Raw genomic sequence first — 22528 nt, 5'->3', positions numbered from 1 at the left:
GACGAGGCTTGGGGCCAGAGGGGCCAGCGCGCATCGACGCAGAGCCCGGCGGCGGCAGGCGGCGACGGAGACGAGGAGTACTGGCAGGAGATGAGTTCAGGGAAAGGATGGCGCGCGAGGAGGAGCGCCAGCGAGCCTTGGAGACTCTGAGACCGCCAACTCCAACAGTACTACCGACCCCCCGAATGGGTGTCGGGGTTGAAAGACCGCTGGGACCAGGGATCGGCTCCAGCGGGTTAATGGATGAAGGCGAGGAGGAGCCGGAGATCCCCGAAGACGGGGAGGATGCCCCGTACGGCGAAGGAGTGCGAAGTGCGGGGGCTACAGCAGGACCTGCATTCAAATGGGTGGAAGGGCCGACAGCAGCAGCGGAATCCCGAGGGCCGCGGGGAACGACCGCTGGGCTGGGACGAGGAGTGATCAAAGGACCAGCTCAGGGGAACCTGATGCAACCCCTCCCCAGACTACCCATGCAAAAGGAGAGGGCTGCAGAATGGATGCCTAGGAGAGAGGAGCTCAAACTAGAATTCGGAGGGGAATCTTCCGAACTGAACTTTTTCCTCATTGGCATCAGAGGATACATGGAGGACAATGCACACACATTCCCCTCCGAAGGAAGCATGGTGCGGGCCATTGGTAATACTCTGAGGAGGGGAGCGGCCAGCTGGTATGTGCAACTACATGCCAGACGCGATCCGTGCTTGAGGTCAGTGCCCCAATTCCTCGCCGCACTGGAAAACCGATTTAGAGACCCGCTGGAGCAATTGAGGGCTCGAGACCAACTAAAAGGAATAAAGCAGAGGGATAAGACGGTACCCGAGTACGCAGAAGAATTCCTCCATCTCGCGGAAAGGGTACCAGAGTGGTCCGAAGTGACCAAAGTGGAAATATTCAAAGAGGGACTGCGCCCCGAGGTGTTTAGTTGGGCGGCACACAGAGATGACCCAGAGACACTACGGGGTTGGATTCAACTGGCAGGGCGCGTCGAATCCACCCTGTCCCAAGTAAAGCGCTTCCGGAGCGGCGGCGGCGGCGGCCAGCAGAGACCGGTGGCGAGGGGTCGGGGAGAAACGAGGAAGCAGGAGAAACCCGGAGGGAGGCCGGGAATCCCCTTCAAAGGAGACGACAACAGACCTAAACCGGGATGCTTTGTATGTGGGAAGACGGGCCATCGGGCGGCAGAATGTTGGGCCCGAAAGGGAGAACCGCCCAAAGCCTCAAAGCCCACGCCAGCAGCCGGGAGACGAGCGGAGGAGGAGGTGCGAGAATCTCCGGAGAGGCTGGTGAGTCAAGACAAACGCATGCTGGTGGTGCCGATCTGCTTGTCGGGGTTAGAGAATCGGGCTACCTGTAGAGCGTTCGTGGATTGTGGTTGCTCTAGGAACATTATAACTCCGGAATTAGCAGGGGCACTAAAGTGCCAGCAGACGCTGCTTGACTCCCCAATTGCATTTTCGCAGCTAGATGGATCAGTTGCTGCTGGGGAAGTATCTACGAAAGAAATACAGGGGATCCCATGCAAAATTGGCAAATGGGAAGGAAGAATATCCTTTGTGATAGCCCCTATTGCCACATACAATATCATACTAGGGATTCCATGGCTTGAACAGGCAAACCCCGCAGTGGATTGGAGAGGAAAGAGCCTGGCATTTAAAGAGCAACAAACACAATGGGAGTTAAGCAAAATAGCAGAGGAGGAGAGCGAGGAAGATGAAGGGGGGGAAATAGACCAAGAACTATTGCCCCCTGAATACAGGGACTTTGTGGATGTGTTCAATCAGAAAGAGGCAAGTAAATTACCTCCCAAAAGGAATATAGAAGTAGAAATCGAAATAACCCCAGGAGCAAACTTACCAAAACCAAAAGTGTATCCCATGTCTGTCCAGGAGAAGGAGGAATTGAGGAAATACATTGATAAGAATCTGGCGCGAGGCTTCATTAAGCCGTCCAGCTCCCCTTTGGGAGCCCCAGTGTTATTTAGGAGAAAGAAAGACAACTCTTTAAGACTGTGCATTGACTATCGAAATTTAAATGCCATTACTAAGGATAATAAATACCTATGCCCTTAGTAAAGGATCTGATTACCGTGTTAAAGAAAGGAAGCATATTTACCAAACTTAATTTAATTGAAGCTTATCATAAATTAAGAATCAAACCCGAGGATACTTGGAAAACTGCATTTTCCTGCGCATTCGGCCATTTTGAATATAAAATTTTGCCTTTTGGATTAAAAAATGGAGGCGCTTGTTTTATGCAGCTTATAAACGAAATCTTACATCCACTATTATATCGAGGAGTATTCATATTTTTGGATGATATCCTTATCGTAAGCGAGGACAAAGAGCAACACATTGAACTAGTCCGGGAAGTTTTGCAAAAGCTGAGGGAAGCAAAACTGCATGCGAAACTCTCCAAATGTGAATTTAATAAAACGCAAATTGACTTTTTGGGGTATCGAATATCTCCGGAGGGGTTAGCTATGGACACATCCAAAGTGTCGGACGTAAGGGAATGGGGAGTGCCTCAAACCAGGAGACAATTGCAATCGTTCCTAGGATTTGCAAATTTTTATAGATCATTCATAAAAGGCTTTGCACAGATAACCGCACCCCTCACAGAACTTTTAAAAACAAAGGGGAAAGGGGAGACAGCGAAAGTGAAAGCCCCTGGCGCCAAGTTGAGCTGGACGCCAGAATGCCAAAAGGCTTTTGAAACCCTAAAAGAACGCTTTACAGAAGAACCTGTCCTAAAGCACCCCGACATTCAAAGCCCTTTCATAATACATTGTGATGCTTCGGATTGTGCATACGGAGCAGTACTATTGCAAAAAGATCAAAATGGGAACTTAAAGCCTTGCGGATATTTATCTCGGAAATTCAGTGAAACTGAAAAATGTTGGCCCATATGGGAAAAGGAAGCATTAGCTATATTAAAAGCCTTGGAATGCTGGCGACACTTCCTCGAAGGGAGTGGAATCCCATTTGAAATTTGGTCTGATCATAAGAACCTCCAGTACTTACAGTCTCCTCGAAAATTATCCCCCAAACAAATTAGATGGGCACAATATTTTAGCAGGTTCGATTTCCAATTAAAGTTTTTCCAAGGGAAACAGAATGTTTTGGCAGATGCTCTTTCACGCATGCCTCAGCACGAGGACATAACCACAGCAAAAGAGGGAACGTTATTTTCTGAAAGGCAATGGGGTTTAGCTGTCAGTACAAGAGCGCAGGCTCAAAGGGAGAGCATTGCTACTGTCAAATTTGAAGGAGAAGATAGTTGGGAAAAGGAACTGAGGCAGTCATATGAAGGAGATCAGTGGATCTTATCCAACGCGGGAAAAGGGGAGCAGAAGGGAGGATTTTGGTTTGTGAACAAGAAACTGTATATCCCAGCGATATTGAGGATTAAGATTTTGCATCGTTTTCATAATAACCAGAGCGCTGGTCATATGGGGATTACAAAAACGACGAAGGCGATAGCAAAACACTGTTGGTGGCCAGGGATGAGAAAGGACATAAAAACTTATGTTATCCAATGCGATGATTGTGCCAAAAATAAACCGAGAGGAGGGAAACCAATGGGACTATTACAAACGGTAGCAGAACCTACCAGGCCTTGGGAATGTGTAGCCATGGACTTTGTGGGAGAACTGCCTGTTAGCAGGGGGCATCGCTACATATGGACAGTATTAGACCTATTCTCTAAGCAGGCCCACTTTATAGCACTGGCTAAACTACCATCGGCAGAGAAACTGGCTGAATTATACATAAACCACATTTACAAACTTCATGGATGTCCCAGTAGAGTGGTCAGTGATAGGGGTGTTCAATTTACAGCAAAATTCTGGGAAAAATTCTTGGAAATGCTAGGAGCAGAAAGGAGCCTAAGTTCTGCTTTTCACCCCATGACAAACGGGGCGGTAGAACGTACTCAACAGACGCTGGGGCAGTTCCTTCGCATGTACTCTAATCTGAGACAAAATGATTGGTCTAAGTGGCTAGCCTTCGCTGAACTAGCTTTTAACTCTACCATACATTCCGCAACAAATAAAACCCCCTTTGAAGTAGTTTACGGGTATGAAATCCAGCCTCTGCCCCAATTGCCAAGGTGGGCAGAGGATGAAGAAACAGGGGCAGGGAAATGGAAAACTCAAATGCTCGAATGTTGGAGTCAGGTGACTGCATCCTTGAAAGAAGCACACAAAAAGTATAAAACATTCGCAGACAGGAAAAGGGTGGAAGGCGATAAACTGGAGAAAGGGGACTTAGTGTGGTTAAGCACACAAAACATCAAATTGGGGCTACCTTCAAGGAAACTAGGCCCCAAATTTATTGGACCTTTCAGGATACAGGATGTGATAAACGAAGTGACTTTCCAATTGTCCTTGCCAAAAAGTTTGGGGAAAATACATCCAGTATTCCATCGCAGTTTATTGAAAAAGTATATGGGTACTTTGGACAAAATGGATACCTAGTGTTCTTGTTTGATTTATTTCAGAGTCGTGATGGAAGAAGCACGGAAGAGGAGGACGAAGAAAAGGGGGGCGCCATGTCATGGGACCAATTCCCAGGGCTGAATTTGCAAGCCCTGGATTTGGAGCCATAACATAAACAATCCTGAATGCCTCAGGAAAGCACCTGGCAGCAGAGCATGGGAACTCGGGGTTGAAAATCTAAACAATTATAATGAGTAGTTTGTGTGGGAATAGTAGAAATGTGAGACAGGGGGTGGGATTTGGTGATGATATTTACGTGTGGTGTAACGTTGCAACCAAGGTGATAAAATTGCTTGTATGTAAACATTATGTCATTCTCGACTTTTCCAAGTCGTGTGTTCTTCAATAAAGATCGGTTCTGATAGCAGCTGTCTTTGATCTGCGTTCATGCTGGTTGTTTGAAGTGAGCAGGACAGCAAGCTATTTACCTCAGCAGACTGAGAGGCAAAACCAAGGTCACCACAACATCTGTTATAGAACTCCAATATGCTGATGACAACGTGGTCTGTGCACATTCAGAAGAAGACCTACAAGCCACTCTAAACACCTTCGCAGAAGCATATGAGAAGCTTGGCCTCTCACTGAACATCGAGAAAACCAAAGTGCTCTTCCAACAGGCACCAGCTAATCCCTCTGCAAAGCCAGGAATACAGCTTAACGGTGTAACATTAGAAAATGTTGACCATTTCCGCTACCTTGGCAGCCACCTCTCCACAAAAGTCAACATCAACACTGAAATGCGAGTGCAGCATTTTTCAGAATGAAGCAGAGAGTGTTTGATGACCAGGACATCCGTAGAGATACCAAAGTGTTTATAAAGCCATTGTCCTCCCAACCCTGTTCTACGCCTGCGAAACGTGGACGGTCTACAGACATCACATCCAACTCCTGGAGTGTTTCGACCAGCGTTGCCTCAGAAAAATCCTGCAAATCTCTTGGAAAGACAGGCGGACAAATGTCAGCGTGCTGGAAGAAGCAAAGACCACCAGCATTGAAGCGATGCTCCTACGCCATCAACTCCACCGGACTGGCCACGTTGTCCGAATGCCCGATCACCGTCTCCCAAAGCAGCTGCTCTACTCTGAACTCAAGAGTGGGCAGGGAAAGAGATTTAAAGATGGGCTTAAAGCCAACCTTAAAAACTGTGGCAGAGACACTGAGAACTGGGAAGCCCTGGCCCTTGAGCGCTCTAACTGGAGGTCAGCTGTGACCAGCAGTGCTGCGGAGTTCGAAGAGGCACGAATAGAGGGCTTAAGGGAGAAACGTGCCAAGAGAAAGGCCCGTCAAGCCAACCCTGACCGAGGCCGCCTTCCACCTGGAAACCGATGTCCTCACTGCGGGAGAACATGCAGATCAAGAATAGGTCTCTTCAGCCATCTACGGATCCATCCCCAAAATAGCGAAGACGGAGGACCATCATCCTCAAACTACGAGGGATTGCCTAAGTAAACATGGCCAGTGGTTTAAAACACAGGGCAAAGCTAGTATTTCTTCACTGATGCCAGCCAATGCTATCTAATATATTGCCTGTTGCATAATATATTGAACTAAATATAGGATGCCGCAGGACCAAGACTTAAGCTTTGGCATAAGACAAGAAAGAAATATAAATAAATACAGTTATCAACTCTAATAACTACACAGACTAACTGAGATTGACCTGATTTATTCTTGGAATATGGTTGTTTTAGGGGGCTTGGTAATACTGTTGTCACATTTGTCACATGTCTGCCTTAGTTTTTTACTTAGATTATTCCTATCTTTTATTTATTTAAATTATTCTTGTATTTGCTCCTATGGTTCTTTTTTCCTTAGTATTTCAAATATAAAAGTTTTCTTGACCCAGTTTTAATCTTCTGCCTCCTCTTCCTTCTCTCCATTTACTTTTGTCTGCAATAGGGAGTCACTGCAACTTGCATTCTGGATCTGTCACCATCTCTGCTGGAAAGGACTGATCTCTGAAGTCCTGCCATTAGTTTGGCTGCTGATCAGTTGGAAAAGACAACTAGCCCTGCCCTGCCGGTTGTAGTTGGAATATTCTTCAGCGGTATATGAAGAAATAGCTTCCATGACAATTCGTACACAAAGCTCTGTGTGAGGGGGCCTTTGTTAATTCAGACTGTGTGCTCCTCCCCCTCCTCCTGAATAGAAAATCCAACTGCTCATGCTAATTAGAGCTATCACTTTCTCATCTGCAATACAATTTAAATCTTTTAAGCCTTCAAACTTATTATAACAAGTAACTCTGTTTTCAGGTAAGGTTTACTTTTATTATTCACTTTCTGCTGCTTTCCAGAAATGATTAAATATAGGATACACACAAATCCTTTAGACTATCTTCTCATTATGCTCTGTCTCTTGTTTTTTGTTGCTTCAGCTACTATGATTCATAACAGAACATACTCTGCGCTAAGTTTTGTCACTCTTTTAAATAACTACGTTGGGGAGATTGCTTCGAAAGACTTTAGAAAACAGACAAAGTGTCATTGGGTCATTTTATCAATTAACATTTACAGAGCTGTGAAACTTTTCACTCAAACCATATTAACTGGACTCTGCTAGGTGATGTGTTACTCAAGCATTGCATTACTATGTCTCTAATTAGAAAGGCCTCAAAATCACAAAGAAAATTGATGGATGGATCATCCCACCTCCAGTGCCCCTGCTTTTAGTCACTGAGTGTTTGCTAATCAGGGATTAATTTAAGAAATTCTTGTTAATAACCATGCCATTTATGACCACATTCATCATATTAGAGAGAAGAAAGATGACAGGAAGAAAAGCATGTTAGACAATTCTGTACCATTTGTAGATATACAGGCAGTCCCCAAGCAACAAACAAGATAGGCTCTGTAGGTTTGTTCTTAAGATGAATTTGTTTGTAAGTTGGAACAGAAACATTTTTTAAAAATTCTGTTTAATACATAGGATGAGGAAGTGAAGCATATACGGAAGTGCTTTAACTACTGTATTTTAATCTCTGGTATCCTCTTTATACTTATAGCTTAACATCTAGAACAAAATGGCACCACAATGGCTGATGTAGTAGAGGCTCTGTGGCAGGAGATTATTTAAGTATAAATAAAATGGATATTAGGAAAAATATTACTTATTAAAGAAACACAAATGGCCTAAGGAAGATGTTTGAAAATGTGTATTATGTGGCCATGTGCACTTCATATCTGAGCCACATATTAATAACAACAAGGCACTGTACAGATATGCATGGAGACAGCATTACATGACAGCACAGTCTAAAACATCTGCGTGGCCACCCTGGAAAACAGTCAGAGCATGAGATAATTTCCTGTGGACAACTTACCACATGGCATGCATGTAGGTTGGAGGTAAACGAGGGCTGCTGACTGGGGTGCAGTTGTAAGACCTCATTATCCTTTCCGCCAGTAAGAAGTTTCGAAAGAGGCTTGCCACTAACAGATCCTGCCTGAAGAGCTTTTGGAAAAGGTCTGCAAAAAAGACAGGAAGATGACTTTGCACAAGTGAAACTACAAGTGAGCAGGGCTCTACCCAGAAAAAAAATGGGGGGGGGGATGTTTGCAAATTTCGGGGAGGGGGGAATTGAACCCCTAACCCCCCCCCAACCCAACCCGGCTACAGGCCTGTCAATATCTGCTTGAGATAGTGCCTAGAAGGACTCTTAATTTTTTTGCGTCTCAAAGACTTAGCATGGGGATTTGGTTAACCATTTAAAATTCATGAGTAAACCAGGTTTTTTTTTTACCTGAAAATTTTCGGGGGGGGGGGGGGGGTTGAACCCCTAACACACGTCTCTCCCCCCCCCCTTCCCCCGGCTACAGGCCTGCAAGTGAGCATGATAATCTAATTCAATAGTATAACTCTATCAATGCCACATCCTAAAATTCACCACCATGGTGTCTCCCATATAACACTGTGAAACCTTAATGTGAATAATAATAATAATAATAATAATAATAATAATAATAATAATAATAGCAATTTATTACCAGCCCCTCCCTAAGGCCCCTCCCTGTGGCAGGTATACAACATCATTAAAACAAGAGATAAAACACTATTAAAACACATACAACATAACACACAGAGCTAAAATACAAATTAAAATCCACTCATGAATTGCAGATTAAAATTCACAAGTTATATTTGACTGGATAGTCCTGTCAGAAGAAATGGGTCTTCAGTTGCAAATACAACTTTCAGAAGACAGAATTATAGTGCACAATGACTAAGCAAGATGGAAACCAAAATACACTTAACTAAAATCACCTAGCATTGAAGGGTAACATAACAGCATTTCCAATCTCTTGTTTTTGCTTCTTTTCCTCATTTTTTCCTACTGCTTCTTATTTTTCCTCATTAGCTCTTATTTCATTCTCCTGTCCTCTTCTATTACAATCAAACTCTATATAATGCCAGTAATTCTGAGTCTCGTCTGCCATAGTTTTACCTCTGGGTAGGACATTCCATGCAATTGTATCTGTAATGGCTGTAAAGATCCAATTCAATTCTCCCAGAGGCGTTCGCCTGTCATTCAGCCTCCCAGGAATTCTAGAAGTAATAAAATATTATTGTTAAACAGAAACATGCTAAATCTATAACAAGGGACATAAAATTGCTATGCTAGGAAACTAGGCCTTAACTCCACACTCCAAAATTAAAATGCATATTCTTCACAACATTCCTCAACAGGTCTGCATCTGTATTGTTAAATGTTCACATGATAACTCACCCACTTATTATTCTTTTCCCTAGTTCCTTCTTGGTATTCAACACTGATATTTGACTTTGAACTTCATCAAGAACATAAAAATACTAGACAACAAAGGCCCTTACATAGTTCGGAGTAAATGTTAATAAGTAAACATGGGAATACTTTTACAATCTATGGTATTTTTTCTAATTAATGAGTAAGGATGAACTAAATCTTTGAATTAAGTGACTTAGAAATTAGTACATTTTTAAAATGATCAACTTGGGAAGTAAAGGAATAGCGAACAATTCACAATGCATTATTGTGTTTGAATGACACGTGGTACCAAAAATTGACATTCTCTAAACCTGACCGTTTTGTGGAGGACAAAGACACAAATAAAAAATTAACAATTTCACTAAACATCTACAGAGAAATGACATTATGCAAAGATATAGCAGTATCTCTTTCACTAATCCAGCTATAAAGCTTCTGAATGAGGAAAAAATAACTTTTTCTAAAACTTCAATTTAGACATAAGAACTATACAAATTATATGAACAAATTATTTGCAAGGTTTGGGGTTATTAGAGATATAGAATATATTTTCTCTTTGAAGAGTAGTTTTCTGTCTAACTCCATCTTATTTGGTACTCTGGGTCCTAACTAGAGTATGCCAATAATGATACCTGTGATTTGTTTTCACCTTCAGAAACAGTGATACAGTAAGTGAGTCTCAAGCATGCAATTGGGTTTTTGTTGTCTAAGGCAGTGTTTCCCAAACTGTGTTCACCCAAGGTTCTACAAAAGTACTGTAGGGGTTCTGCGAAAAATCTTAACCTTAAAAAAATAAATTTAAGTCTGTGCCGGAGTATGAAGGTCTTACTGAAATTCAATGTGCCTCTGCTTTAAAAATGCAATTTAAAGTTATGCTACTGAAGAGATTCAATAGCTGAAAAGGGTTTCCAAGCAATGCTCCCTTTCATAAGGGAGTTGGAAGAGACTGCATGGGTCATCTAGTCCAATCCCCTGTCATGCAGGAAAAGCACAAAGTGTCCTTGGGCTGATAGCAACCCAGCCTCTGTTTAAAAGCCTTCAAGGAAGGAGTCTCCACCACACTCCAAGGCAGAGAGTTTAACTGTTGAACAGCTCTTACAGTCAGGAAGTTCTTCCTAATGTTCAGGTGGAATTTTCTTTCCTATAATTTGAACCCATTGCTTCGGGTCCTAGTCTCCAGGGCAGCAGAAAACACGCCTGCTCCCTTTTCGTTATGATAGCATTTCACATATTTATACATGGCTGTCATGTCTCCTCTCAACCTTCTCTTCTGCAGGCTAATCATATGTAGCTGTTTAAGCCGCTCCTCATAGAGCATGGTCTCCAGACCTTTGATCATTTTAGTCACCCTCCTCTGGCCACCTTCCAGCTTGTCAACAGCCCCCTTGAATTGTGGTGCCTAGAATTGGAGACACAGTAACCCAATCCTGTGAGAGGTTAGAATTGCAAAACAGACATTGGCCAATGGCAACATAGTGAAGTAAATGTCTAAGTATAGATTAAGAACATGAACTGTTTTTTTATCCTTCCTTTTTAAAGAAAAATGATGTAAAACAATACCATCCTTTCAAGTCATGAAATCCACATTACTCTCACAGTAAAGGCTACTTCATACATAAATACAATTTGCAATGATTTGTTATTATAGATGCAGAATTAACTTCCTGCTACGTAATAAATAAAATATTGAATCTGATATGAATATTGAAATACATTTCTAAATGATACTCTCTGCTTCCAGGTTCTACAAATGTATCTTATTGGATGGATAGTCTTCCATTCAGTTAATGTGTAATTATATTTAATTTCTTATCTTTCCAACAAGCAGCATTTCTATGTTCAAGAATTTTTTTACTTGGAAGAGATCAGCATCTAGACAGAATTAATGAAGGTGGAACATTAAAGTCTTCACTAATGTGTGAAATGTTTAAATAGATACAATCCCCAGGGATTTCCTCTGAAGGAGGCACTATATTCATTAAGGATATTAGATTAATTAGCCAGAAAGACATTTCCCTGGGGAGGGGGGGGGAACGAGTAACCTTCATATGCAAAGCTACCCCCTTAAACGATTTTCAGTTTCCTTTCAAAGGTCCTTGTAGGATAAGGCATGTTCCAAAGCCTAAGAGGTTGCAGAACACTGACTCTGTAGAATCCACACACAACTCCTACTCAAGAATTAGTAAACATTACAAGTACTTGCACTTAAATTAGGACTAGCTTGGAGGAGCAAGGCAACTTGGGGTAGATACATCAATTTTGATTAAATATTTCACTGATGCCTGTGTGAATATGTGCCTTCACATCACCTGATAAAATATGGAAACCCCAAGAGAGTCATGGGGTTTTCTTAAGCAAGAAATACATTGCGACTGTTTAGCCAGTTTCTTCCTCTGAAATATAAATAACAGAACCTGATGTTCACTGGCTACCTCCCATCCAAGGTCTAACTAGATTTGGGATTATAGGGCATTTAGACAGTTCTGGCAGCTGATACTACACTACTATAGAGTACCATTGCTACTCATTTGCTCCTGTTTCAGTGGTGTTTTAATGATGCTTTATGTTTTGCTATTATTTCTGGAATTAAGGTAGAATATCACATTGCATTCTTGCGCTCAGTTAAAATGAACAGCTTTTACATTAATTCATTAAAATAATCAGTATGCGTGATGATGGAATATGATTCAATGACGCTATGATTTTGCTTATACATACAACATATGGATTCCACCGTAGTTAGGAAAGAGAGAACAAGTATATTCTAGAGATGTCTAACTTTTCTTGCAAGAAACTACAAATGTAATTATTTCTCAGCACTACCACTATAAATTTCCATAGGTCGGTATTTCATTTTTAAAGATTTTTAATAAGAAGCAAAAAAAAAGTCAAATTTCATTCCCTGCTCTGGCAGCTTTGCAAGCAAAAATTGCTTAATCATGCTGCTCACATCCTCAGGGGCTTGGCAGAAAACTCGCTAGCAGAGTCTCATAGGCTTGAGCATTTGGGGTAAGAAATCAATTCAAATCTGTGCAAACACCAAAATGTTTACACAGTGACCCTCTCTCCAGTGAAGCAGAACTGACAGAAACTCAAAGCAAGCTTAGCAGTTGATAAAGCTGGCAATGATTCCACAATTAGTTTGCTGGAGATTAGAAAGATCGCATTGTGTGATGGTACACACTAAATACTTAATAGACTAAAGAGTATCTAGGTATGACTTCTTCTTATCAAGAAGAACACATGCAACCCATCTATTATGGTGAAAGGTTGCAATTAACCTTACTGTATCAATGTAAATTGAATATGTCTCTGTATGTGTATTAAAACCCAATACGAGCTTATTATCACTCCTTTTGTCCTGCTAATGGCTTTGCTAAAACAAGAAGATGTTGTATCATGGCTGTATCAAGGAAGAATGGGTATGAATACTGGAATACAACCTCTCCCTAGATCATACTCTATTGGATGACTACAGGGCAATTTCCAGCTTTTTCATTCTGAGGCAAATGGTGGAACTTATGGTAGCCTCCTAGCTCCAATGGTTCCTGGATAAAATGCCTTTGGATTCATTTCAATCTCATTTCAGGCTTGGTTATTAGACAAAAAAAGTATTGGTCACATTGCTGGGTGACATACCCTGGGACCAGGACAGGGAAGTATGTCTCTATGGGTTTTTCTGGGCCTCTCTGAAGACTTTGATACTGTCAACTATGATATCTTTATAAACAGCTCCTGTAAGATGATTTAGAGCTTGAATTCTTAAACTGTTTCCAGTTGTGACTCTTTTCTGCCCAAGAATTTTTTACATGACCCTAGGTATATAGGTTTATAAATAGGCTTTTAAATCAAACATGTATTGATAATAAATCAGCCTTTATAAGGCTTGCTAAACATGCTGGTTTTCCTTTATTTTTGAAAGTACACTTGAAGCATCCTCTGCAGAGTCCACTGCAAACACTGTACACTGTTGCTAACAGATCCCTGTAAATGTCTAGTTGCTGTTCAGAAACCTTTTCCTGTCGCCAAATTTTTAGTGACCCCAATGTGAGTGAAGGGGACCCCATTTAGGATCGGGACCGACACTTTAAGAAGCTTTGCCTTAGAGGACCTGTTCAAGTGGCTCCATCTCTTTCTGAGGTGTACATTCAGCAGGTAGCACCTGTGGGGTCCCTCGGGGCTCAGTTCATTTCTCCATGCTATTTACCATTGCACAGAGAGGTGCACAGATTTTTGGAGTCTCGTGCAGTCGGTGTGAGGGTGACATACTTATCTATTAATCCTTTCCATCAAGGGAGCTGTTTCAGATCTAAACTGATAACTGTTTTAAGTAATGAACTAGATGAACTAGAAGAAAGAAACTGAAAGTTAATCCAGGTAAGACAGATATTCATGCATGGTCAAAGGGCAGGGCAGGAAATAGGGCTTCAATTTGTACTTACATTCCCCTTCAGTATGTTACTTGATTCAGCCCTGAGCCTGGAACCTCAAGTTTCCATGGTGGCCAAGAGTAGTAGCCTTGTGTGTGAGTTGTGTCTTTCAGCAAGATAGATTCTGGCTCTGGCGACAAATGTCTTTCTTACATCTCATTTAGATTTGCAAAACAAAATGTTGGAAATGTCAAGTAGTCCAAATAACTACAGCCAGACTACTGATTGTGGCAAATTACAGGGAGTTCACCTCCCCCCCCCCCCCCCCCCCGCTTTTAAAAAACAGATCGAGGGCCTACTTGTCTGTTTCTATGTGTAATTTAAAGCTATGTCTGTAGATTATCAGGCTCCAGGGTCTGGAGGATTGTATTTTCTCATATTTTTATGTTAGCTTGCCTTTGTAATGAGATCTTCAGACCTTCTTTGCATCCCACAGCTCTCAAATCTGGTGGGAACATGAGAGAAGGCTTCGCATTACTGCCTTCAAGCTCTAGAGCCCCCAAGGAAGGATAGAATGGTGACATCATTGGTGTCCTCCTGGTGGCAGACAAATCATTTATTTATTTTGAATTGAAAACCTTTAGTAACTAACTTGTCATGGGGAAAGAGCTCTCAGTAATATGCTGGGCTGTTTATATTTTTTTCTGTGGGTATAATTTTACATTTCTTTTGATTACATTTATAATTTGAATGTACACAAGTATGTACATTTTATGACATGAACTGCTGCATTTACTTATTTTAACTTTGTAAGACGGGGCTGGTAAAAATATATGAAATAAATAATACTGTATGAATTTAAATCTAGTTGATTCACATATTGGGAAAAAGATGTAATATTGAATATGTAAGTAAGTGAATAAAAAATTTGAATTTTGGTCACAGTGTTAAACGAGCTTTTGATCAGACACATGATTCCTGTCCAAACAAAAAGATTTTACACTGGATGCAGAACTGGATACATTTTGGCGCACTTTAATCTTTTGCTTCAGGATCTGTTGAAACAATTTCATCACCACATAATATTAGAAAACTGAAATCTGTATGAATGACAACCATACAATTGCAATGTCCATATGGCTTTTCTACAAACTCTTTCTGTTGTGGATCTCAATTTGGACAGAAACTACTTTTCGTGCAAATGTTACTGCAAATGTTACCAAAAAACACCAGGCTATAAATTAGGATCAAGTCACTAGCTATTACTATGATACCAGCTTTTGATTTTCCACAAATCAATCTTGCACCCAGCATGGTCACAACATTTAGAACTGAAATATCACTACAAAGAACCCACTTCTGTTACAATGAGTAAGTGATGCATGTGCTTTCATCGTCACTGCTCTAGTGACGCCAATCATGCTTTCTGGCAATCGAACAAATAACTCAATTCATGACACTCATCCTGCCTGGCAGAGGAGAGCAAAAGCAACACTCATTCAGAACTTGCTCCATGTTTTCACATTAATGTTCACAACCAGGTTCAGTGCTAATACAGCATGGCCCTTTTCCAGGTATTTCTCTGTAATCTTGTGCAACAAAGGTCTGCAAAATATGCGTTCAGTAGAAGGGGATTTGCTGCACTGATTAAGATATATACATGAAGAGGCAACAATGTAAATCTACTTCATTACAATAATATGTGATAGATTAGTTTTTTAGAATATAATAAAAAAAAAAACAGATGGGAGACAATCCCAGAGCTTTACTGCTTAAAGTGGCATAGCCAAGTACTTTGCTGTCAGTTATAAATCTCTTTACGGTATATGTTGTCTTGTGCTATTACAGCACTGTAATCAGTGCAACCGTCTTCCGAATGGACCATTTAAACACTGCACAAAAGATAGTCTTAGAGTTTAATTTCTGTAAAATGTCATCTGTTTGCAAAACTCGTTTAAAAGCTTGAGATCTATGTTCCTTCCTCTAACAACTACTGGAAAACAGTATGATTCCTCCAATTTAGGGCCAGGAATTATTTGAGTGGAAAATAAGAGACAGTATGAAAAACAGTCCATGGAGCTAAAAATTAAAAAAAAAAAAAAAACAAACTAAGGAGGCAGGAAAGAGTTTGGCAGACTCAACATGAAAAATATAAATAAAATGGATACAAAACTGATTATATGTTCTTTTTTATTAAGCAATAGCCCCCCAATCATGCTTGATTAATATTTGGAAAGATTAATTTCATTATTAAAAAAATGTGAAAATTTTGGGAAAATATTTTTAATAATGAAGGACAAATAAAGTCCTTTCCTTCATTATTAACAAAAATACTCCTACTTATATTTCATTATCATTTAATTTATATTGTATTTAAATTGACATCAACTATGATACTGATCATAGTCAATATCTTTATTTCATCTGCGCTACGCCACATAATTTTCGTAACAACACTCACGTCAAATTCTTGGAGGGTGGGGAAATTCTGGAGTGCAACCGGGTGAGCTGCATTAACACACTTGGGAAGAAACATGTGCCCTATAGAAATGCACTTTGCTGACTTCTGTACTTAACCTTCAGCTAACAATTACTAATCTGACTGGTAGAAAAAAACTTCTGTAGTCAGAATTTTAAAAGATTACAAACAGTAATCTTTAATCATCAAGGTAGAATTTTCAGACAAATATCCAGGGTTCCACTCAGAAGAACTGGCAGAGAGGTCCCAAAACGCAGCAAAGAAGTGAAGTGCCCCACCACCTGAGCAGACTAAGGACACACGCAGCTGGAAACTATCATGCCCCATATCCCTTAACTGTATCACTGCTTGCAAAACACAGGTATGAGCTGCCTAATTACAATATTTGTTGAGATTATCCCTCGCTGTTATTATTTTAAAAGTCTAGGATCTTTTTGCTCTAATTTCCTGATTGTCTGCTTCATTCTTTACCCCTTTCCCAGATACAGGAAAAAAAACAATAGTCAATAAATACTTGTATTGCCCAACTTCTAAAATATTCTTTAATCTCAAAAATAATAGGCTTTCCAAATCCCAGGGCCCAATAATGAATCTTAGTTTGATAATATTTCACTATTTCAGTGTCTTTGTTGATTATTTTAAAGTTATTTCATTCATCTATGGTCATTATTTTTGTTTTCTTAATATTCAACTGTAAACTTGCCTTTGTGTTTTATTTCTTTACTTTCCTCAGTAATTCTGTCTGGATGGTAAGTAGCCTCTTGTCCAGAGCATCAGAGTAGTCAAATGTACAGAGATTTCTTAAAGAGCAATGCATAATTTCTCATCATCTATATAGTAAAAAACTTTGCTATAATGTATAATCCTCCTAGACTATTTATCTTTTGAAACTATTTGGTGTGCTTTATTATCCAACGTATGTTTGCAATATGATTCCTTATGACTTTACTTTTCCTGAATCCAGCTGGGATATTTGGCATTTCTAGCTCCATATGTGGCAAAACTCTTTGTTGTAGAATTTTAAGCAGCACTTTGCTTGCATGGGTAATTAATGTAATGGCCCTGTGGTTACTTTAATCCCTGTTGTTTCTTTCTTGGGAGTTGGAATGTATATTGATGGCTTACAATCTATATGACATTGTTTATTTTCCATGTTTTAGTTAGAACTAGAATAGATTTGGTCTAGCAGCTCTATTGGTATGCCACTTTTTCATGGAGATTTATTTTCCTCAAGTGCTCTGAGTGCAGCTTCTTCTTTAGTGATTATTTTTAAAAATGGAGATTTATCTTCATATGGTTCTTCTGTAAAATAATCTGTCATCCTTTCATCTCTTTTATATGGTTATCTTGTGTATTGTTCCCATCTTCTTTTTATTCCTACTGTTCACGTGTGTTTCTCTGCTTGGCATAAAGTATCCCCATTCTCGGACTAAATTTTCCTCTAGTTTCTTGATCTTATTAAATAAGCATCTTCCTTTTTATTGTTATCTTCTATTTCTCTGCATTTGTTGTTAGAGGAGTTTTCCTTGTACCTGTGAACAAGTTGTTGGATGGTTGCACTGAGGGTTCAGGCTCTACTTCTGATGCCTTTTACTTTTGCTTCTCATCTGTCCTTAGCTGCTTGAAGAGTGTCAACTGCTATCAAGTTGAGTTTCTCTTTTTGACTACTTATAGCGTATTTAGTCTTCTCCTCGAAAATGTCCCAGGCTTCAGTCTGCAGTTAATCTAGCTTCTGAACTCCAATTATGTAATCTATTTGATGTTTATATTTGAAATCCTATTTTTGTGTTTCATATGTGTGTGTGTATGTGTGTGTGTGGTTATATAAATAAATTATAACATTGTCACAGTCACCTTTACAAAAAAAATTCCATATATTCTCATAATATTCTGATAATTCCTGTTTTCTATAGTTATCTACTACTTATACATATCCAATGTTGTGAAGAATTTTCTCCTGAACTCCAGTATAAAATCCTTTAATTTCTTCTTCGTTTTTGCTTCTATAGTTGGAACATAAGCTTGTATTGATGCACATAAACTGTAGTTGGAGCAAAAACTTGTATTATGTTTGTAATGACATGATTTAATCAGATATTGCATTATATTCTTTGACTCTTCTCACTCCTTTTCTTATTTCTGAATAAAACACTGTATAATTATCTGATTCATAACGCCCCATTCCTGTATATTTTAGCTCACTCACTCCATGCATTGTGGTGTTTACATTATCAATTTATTATTTTACTATGTCTAACTTCATGATTTGTCATTACCACATTCCATCCTTCTATAATATCTGTCGTACAGCTTCACAAATTCCTATTACCTTTGAGCATAACATCTAAACATCCTTTTTGACTTGAGTCCACTTGAGTGAATCGCTTCAGTGTTACATGTAGATGTTTTCTGCTCTATCCCATTAGCTTGCTAAGTATATCCTGGCACTATCACTTATTTCATGTTGGAATGCCTCATTATGGGATTTCTATGGCAAAAGATTTTCAAAGGAGGATTTACCATTTCTCCTTTTGTGTTAGCTATGATGCCACTGGTGTTGTCTTAGAAATCCACCACCATCAGTGTCACCCTTCACAATGGCTGCCACTGCCCAGTAGCTGTTTCACTTATACTCATACAATGTCAATGTGATGGTTGTTTGTCCACTATTGTTTTAGCCAAGTAGCTGCTTCGCTTATATTACAATCTACATGATAGCAATTAGATAGCCGTTTATGCTGCCCAGTAGTTGTCTTATTTATATTACAGTTAGTACAGTATCAGCAAGATGAATCTTTAGCTGTGCCAACTACTCATGCTCTTCAAAACTAATCAAATTGCTTTTTACAGACCATAACTTCTTTTAAAAATTCATTAGATTCACCAATTTTCCTCTTTTTTCCTTCTTAAAATGTTGCTCTTAAGAACAAGCCACTTAGAAACATAGGGGGAGTTTTAAAGAAGGTGCAAAAACTGCACAGTCTCTAAATAAGGAAAATAGTTTGCACGCCAGTTTGCTCACAATTCTTTGACTTAAAAAATTGTATACCATTGTTAGAAGTATATATATGAAGGCTAAGAAGGTTTCTTTTACATTCATCCAAAAAATTTGCAGTGCTTCTTGCTCTTTAAGAGCAGGCTAATAAATATTCAATGAATCAAGCCAGCTGTGTAAATATTTGTCTTTGTGTACCTGCCTTCTCCTGAGCTTAGCTCAAATAACCAAATTTAAGTTAAGACAGGAAGAAAAAAAACTTTTATACATATGGGAATTTTATGTATAAAAGAATAAAATAGCAACATTCACCTGAATGGCAGGAGAAAAGCTGTAAGCACCAAATGTTCCATAAAAAAGTTAAAAGATAATGCACAATACTAGATGTTTGCAACCAAAATACCGTTCCTTAGTTCAGATCAAATGCACGTCCTGCCAGAGCTCTTTACCTTTCATAATGCTGCTGCCTGGTCATAATGGCAGGATAGATTTTCCCTTCTATGCAGGTTGATTTATCACATTAACTCCAGTTTTTTTTAACACAGACACACAAAACAGATTGTATTACAAGTATTAAAAACAAGAAAACACTGCAACATAAATAACCAAGTTAATATAAAAACAAACACTTTTAAGACATCAGCAAATAAAACAAAATCTAAACCAGCAACTTAAAAACATGGACACAATAAATAACAACATACTTACATGAAAAAGGAGCTGAATATCTACATCTTCTAAATGTCTAAAAGTATAGCGGCTCTGTCAGCATTTAACCTGTTGTGACTGCGCCTTCGGGGATTATGGTTGATGGTGATGGGATTCGAAGAGGAAGAAAAAACCCTCGTGATGAGGGTTCACTGGAGGAGTTGCGCAGGAAGCGACTTAGAGAGCTATATGGGGGATCTTCTGAGGAAGATTCAGATGGGGAGTTTGGGGAAATGGATGCTGAGGAACAGGTGGTGGCTGGGGAAGCGGGCACTGAATGGGCACAGCCACCGGAGATGTCTGGGGATTTGGGGCCTATGGATACTACTGAACCTGGGGTTTCTGCAGGAGCTGATCCCACTTGGGATGCTTGGAGAAGGGAGGATGGTTCTTTAAGTGTTCATGGGGCTAAGTGTGGGCAGGATGACTGGGACTCTGACGAATTGCTAGGTACTCCGGATCCACGAGCTCTAGCCGTGTGGAGTTCGGACTCTGAGTAGATTTGGGACACCTGGTGTTTGGGTGTGAGTGTTTGGTCACCCAGGAGGAAGGGGAATAAAATGGGAATGTTTGGTCGCTGCACTTTGCGTGTGGCAAGGTGTTGCTGAGGCGCCATTGGGATCTCTGTGTTTCCGTGAAGACTGGACTTGGACTGTGATTTGGATGTAAGTTATCTGGGACTGCTCTGCAGCAGAGGGATGGAACTGTGTGGGTTTCCCTGGACTGCATTCTGATTATTATTTCTAGCTGCTGATACCATCTGGCTTGGCTCTCGCTGTGTCTTATCGTGGACCTGGTTTGGATGACTGCACCCTCTTCGGACTTTGGATTGAATTTGACCTGGCTTCTGTCTACGCCCTCTGACTGACGACTACTCCCGGCTTCTGACTACTGGTTTGCCTTTCGGAATTTGCTGCTGCCTCCTGACCTGACCTTGGATTCTTCTGACGACGGCTATTCATCATCCCTTTGAAGCTCTCGGCTTTATCTGCACCGTGGAAGCAGTTTTACTGCTCTTCTAGTTTGTTTGTTTTCAAGCCAGTTTGCTGTTTTTCTTTTGGGAACTGTCCTTTTAAATCCGCAGAGCCGGCTGTCTGTTTTCAGAAACGGTTTGAAGCCAAGAGAGGCTTTTGCACTTTCAGTTATACTCTGCAGCTTCTGGAAGGTTTCTAGCCTTCGTTTATTTTGCATATTTTCTAGCAGTCAACTCTATTTGTTCTCCAAAGCTGAATTGAAGCGTCTTTTAGTTTTTATTGAATGCCAGCATGGGAAAATAGCGTGGCTTGTTTTTGAGTTATTTTTGTCCAAACTATTCTTGAAACACTGATAAGTGAAGTGTTTCAAGGATACTTCCTGTGTTTATGTTATTTTTGGCTTATCTTCAGAATAAACTCTGTTTTGTTTGTTAACTGGCGTCTGACTCTTGACATAACCCTTGCAATCCCACACCCCTTGGATCACACTTAAGTCCGTAAAATTTCCTTACCCATCATTTTTTACAGTAGTACAGAGCTGCTCTAGTCCCATCACCTAGTGTAAAGCTGTGCCCCTGATTTTACTTCCCTCTTTCCTGTTTCTTTCTTCATCACTTTGTCTTCAATAACAGTTTTATTAACATGCCTATATTGATGAAAGGTTTATCTGAGCTAATTTTTGGTGTACTATCAGTTTTGTGACAACCACTGCAGTACAGTGGTTTGAAGATTGGACTACAACACTGGAGTTTGGAATTTGGAGCTGCTCCAGCCATAGAAGCCCACTGAGCTCAGACAAGCAATAATCTCTCGGGCCCCTTCTACACTGCCATATAAAATCCCCATTATCTGCTTTGAACTGGATTATATGGCAGTGTAGACTCATATACTCCAGTTCAAAGCAGATAATATTGGATTATCTGCTTTAATAATATGGATTATATGGCAGAGTAGAAGGGGCCTCAGCCTCTGGGAAAGGCAAAAGCAACTCCCCTTTCAGCAAATCTTGCTAAGAAAGTCCCACAATAGCTTCCATTAGGGTTGCCATAACTCCAAAGCAACTTGAAGGCATACAGCAGTGACATTTGTTTTGTATACTGTACCTCATCACCCCTCATGTCTACACACAACAAACAACTTTTCCTAATCTTAAATATGGTGACACCTCTTCAGTTTCCCTTTTGATTAGCCAATAGTGGCCTCAGCTGCCTCTTTTTCAGTGCACAGCTGACTCTGTAGCATATACTGCCCATCTTATCTTTCCTCAGACATCTCTTCCCAGTCTTCAACTGGTTCACAAGGTTATGCTTCGACAATCTTACACTAGAGTATACATTGATCAAAACTAATAAATATCCCCATTCCTCCGCTAGATTAACTGGAAAATCACTTGACAGCTGAGTTCTTAGAACACATAAATATTTCAAGTCATTACACAAGACTGCCCAAACACCCTAGGCTCCAGATGCATTGCACTATGAACTCCATCTCCAAAAGCAGGCAAAGTCAATCACCAGAGAACCAACACATCCAGAGGGTGCCATACTCCGTTATTACATCATCTCAGTTAATCTGTACCAAACACTTCACAATCACCAGTGCAGTACCATAGAGATATTCTGGAATTATGTTGTTTATTTGCTCAGTTGCTTCCGACTCTTCGTAACCTCATGGACCAGCCCACGCCAGAGCTCCCTGTCAGCTGTCGCCACCCCCGGCTCCTTCAAGGTCAAGCCAATCACTTCAAGGATACCATCCACCCA

At 40.4% G+C, this 22528-nt stretch overlaps 1 protein-coding gene and 1 long non-coding RNA gene across 6 annotated transcripts in view; one reads left to right on the top strand and one right to left on the bottom strand.

Moving 5' to 3' along the window:
• rptor (regulatory associated protein of MTOR complex 1) overlaps positions 1 to 22528 on the bottom strand; it is a 460420-nt gene that overhangs the window by 210184 nt on the left and 227708 nt on the right. For all 5 annotated transcript variants that reach the window (XM_062970816.1, XM_062970817.1, XM_062970818.1 and 2 more), the window contains 2 exons: positions 8940 to 9040; positions 7818 to 7962 (listed from right to left, as the gene is read on the bottom strand). In XM_062970816.1, coding sequence (XP_062826886.1) covers positions 7818 to 7962; positions 8940 to 9040 — 246 coding nt within the window. The remainder of the gene's footprint in view (positions 1 to 7817; positions 7963 to 8939; positions 9041 to 22528) is intronic.
• Positions 6449 to 21200, top strand: LOC134296290 (uncharacterized). Its single transcript, XR_010002971.1, has 2 exons — positions 6449 to 6750; positions 20539 to 21200. It is a non-coding gene; the product is annotated as an uncharacterized LOC134296290 (long non-coding RNA).

This window comes from Anolis carolinensis, chromosome 2 (assembly GCF_035594765.1).
Source record: "Anolis carolinensis isolate JA03-04 chromosome 2, rAnoCar3.1.pri, whole genome shotgun sequence".
Classification (NCBI taxonomy): Eukaryota; Metazoa; Chordata; class Lepidosauria; order Squamata; family Dactyloidae; genus Anolis; species Anolis carolinensis.
This window is presented reverse-complemented; position numbering and strand designations above follow the sequence as displayed.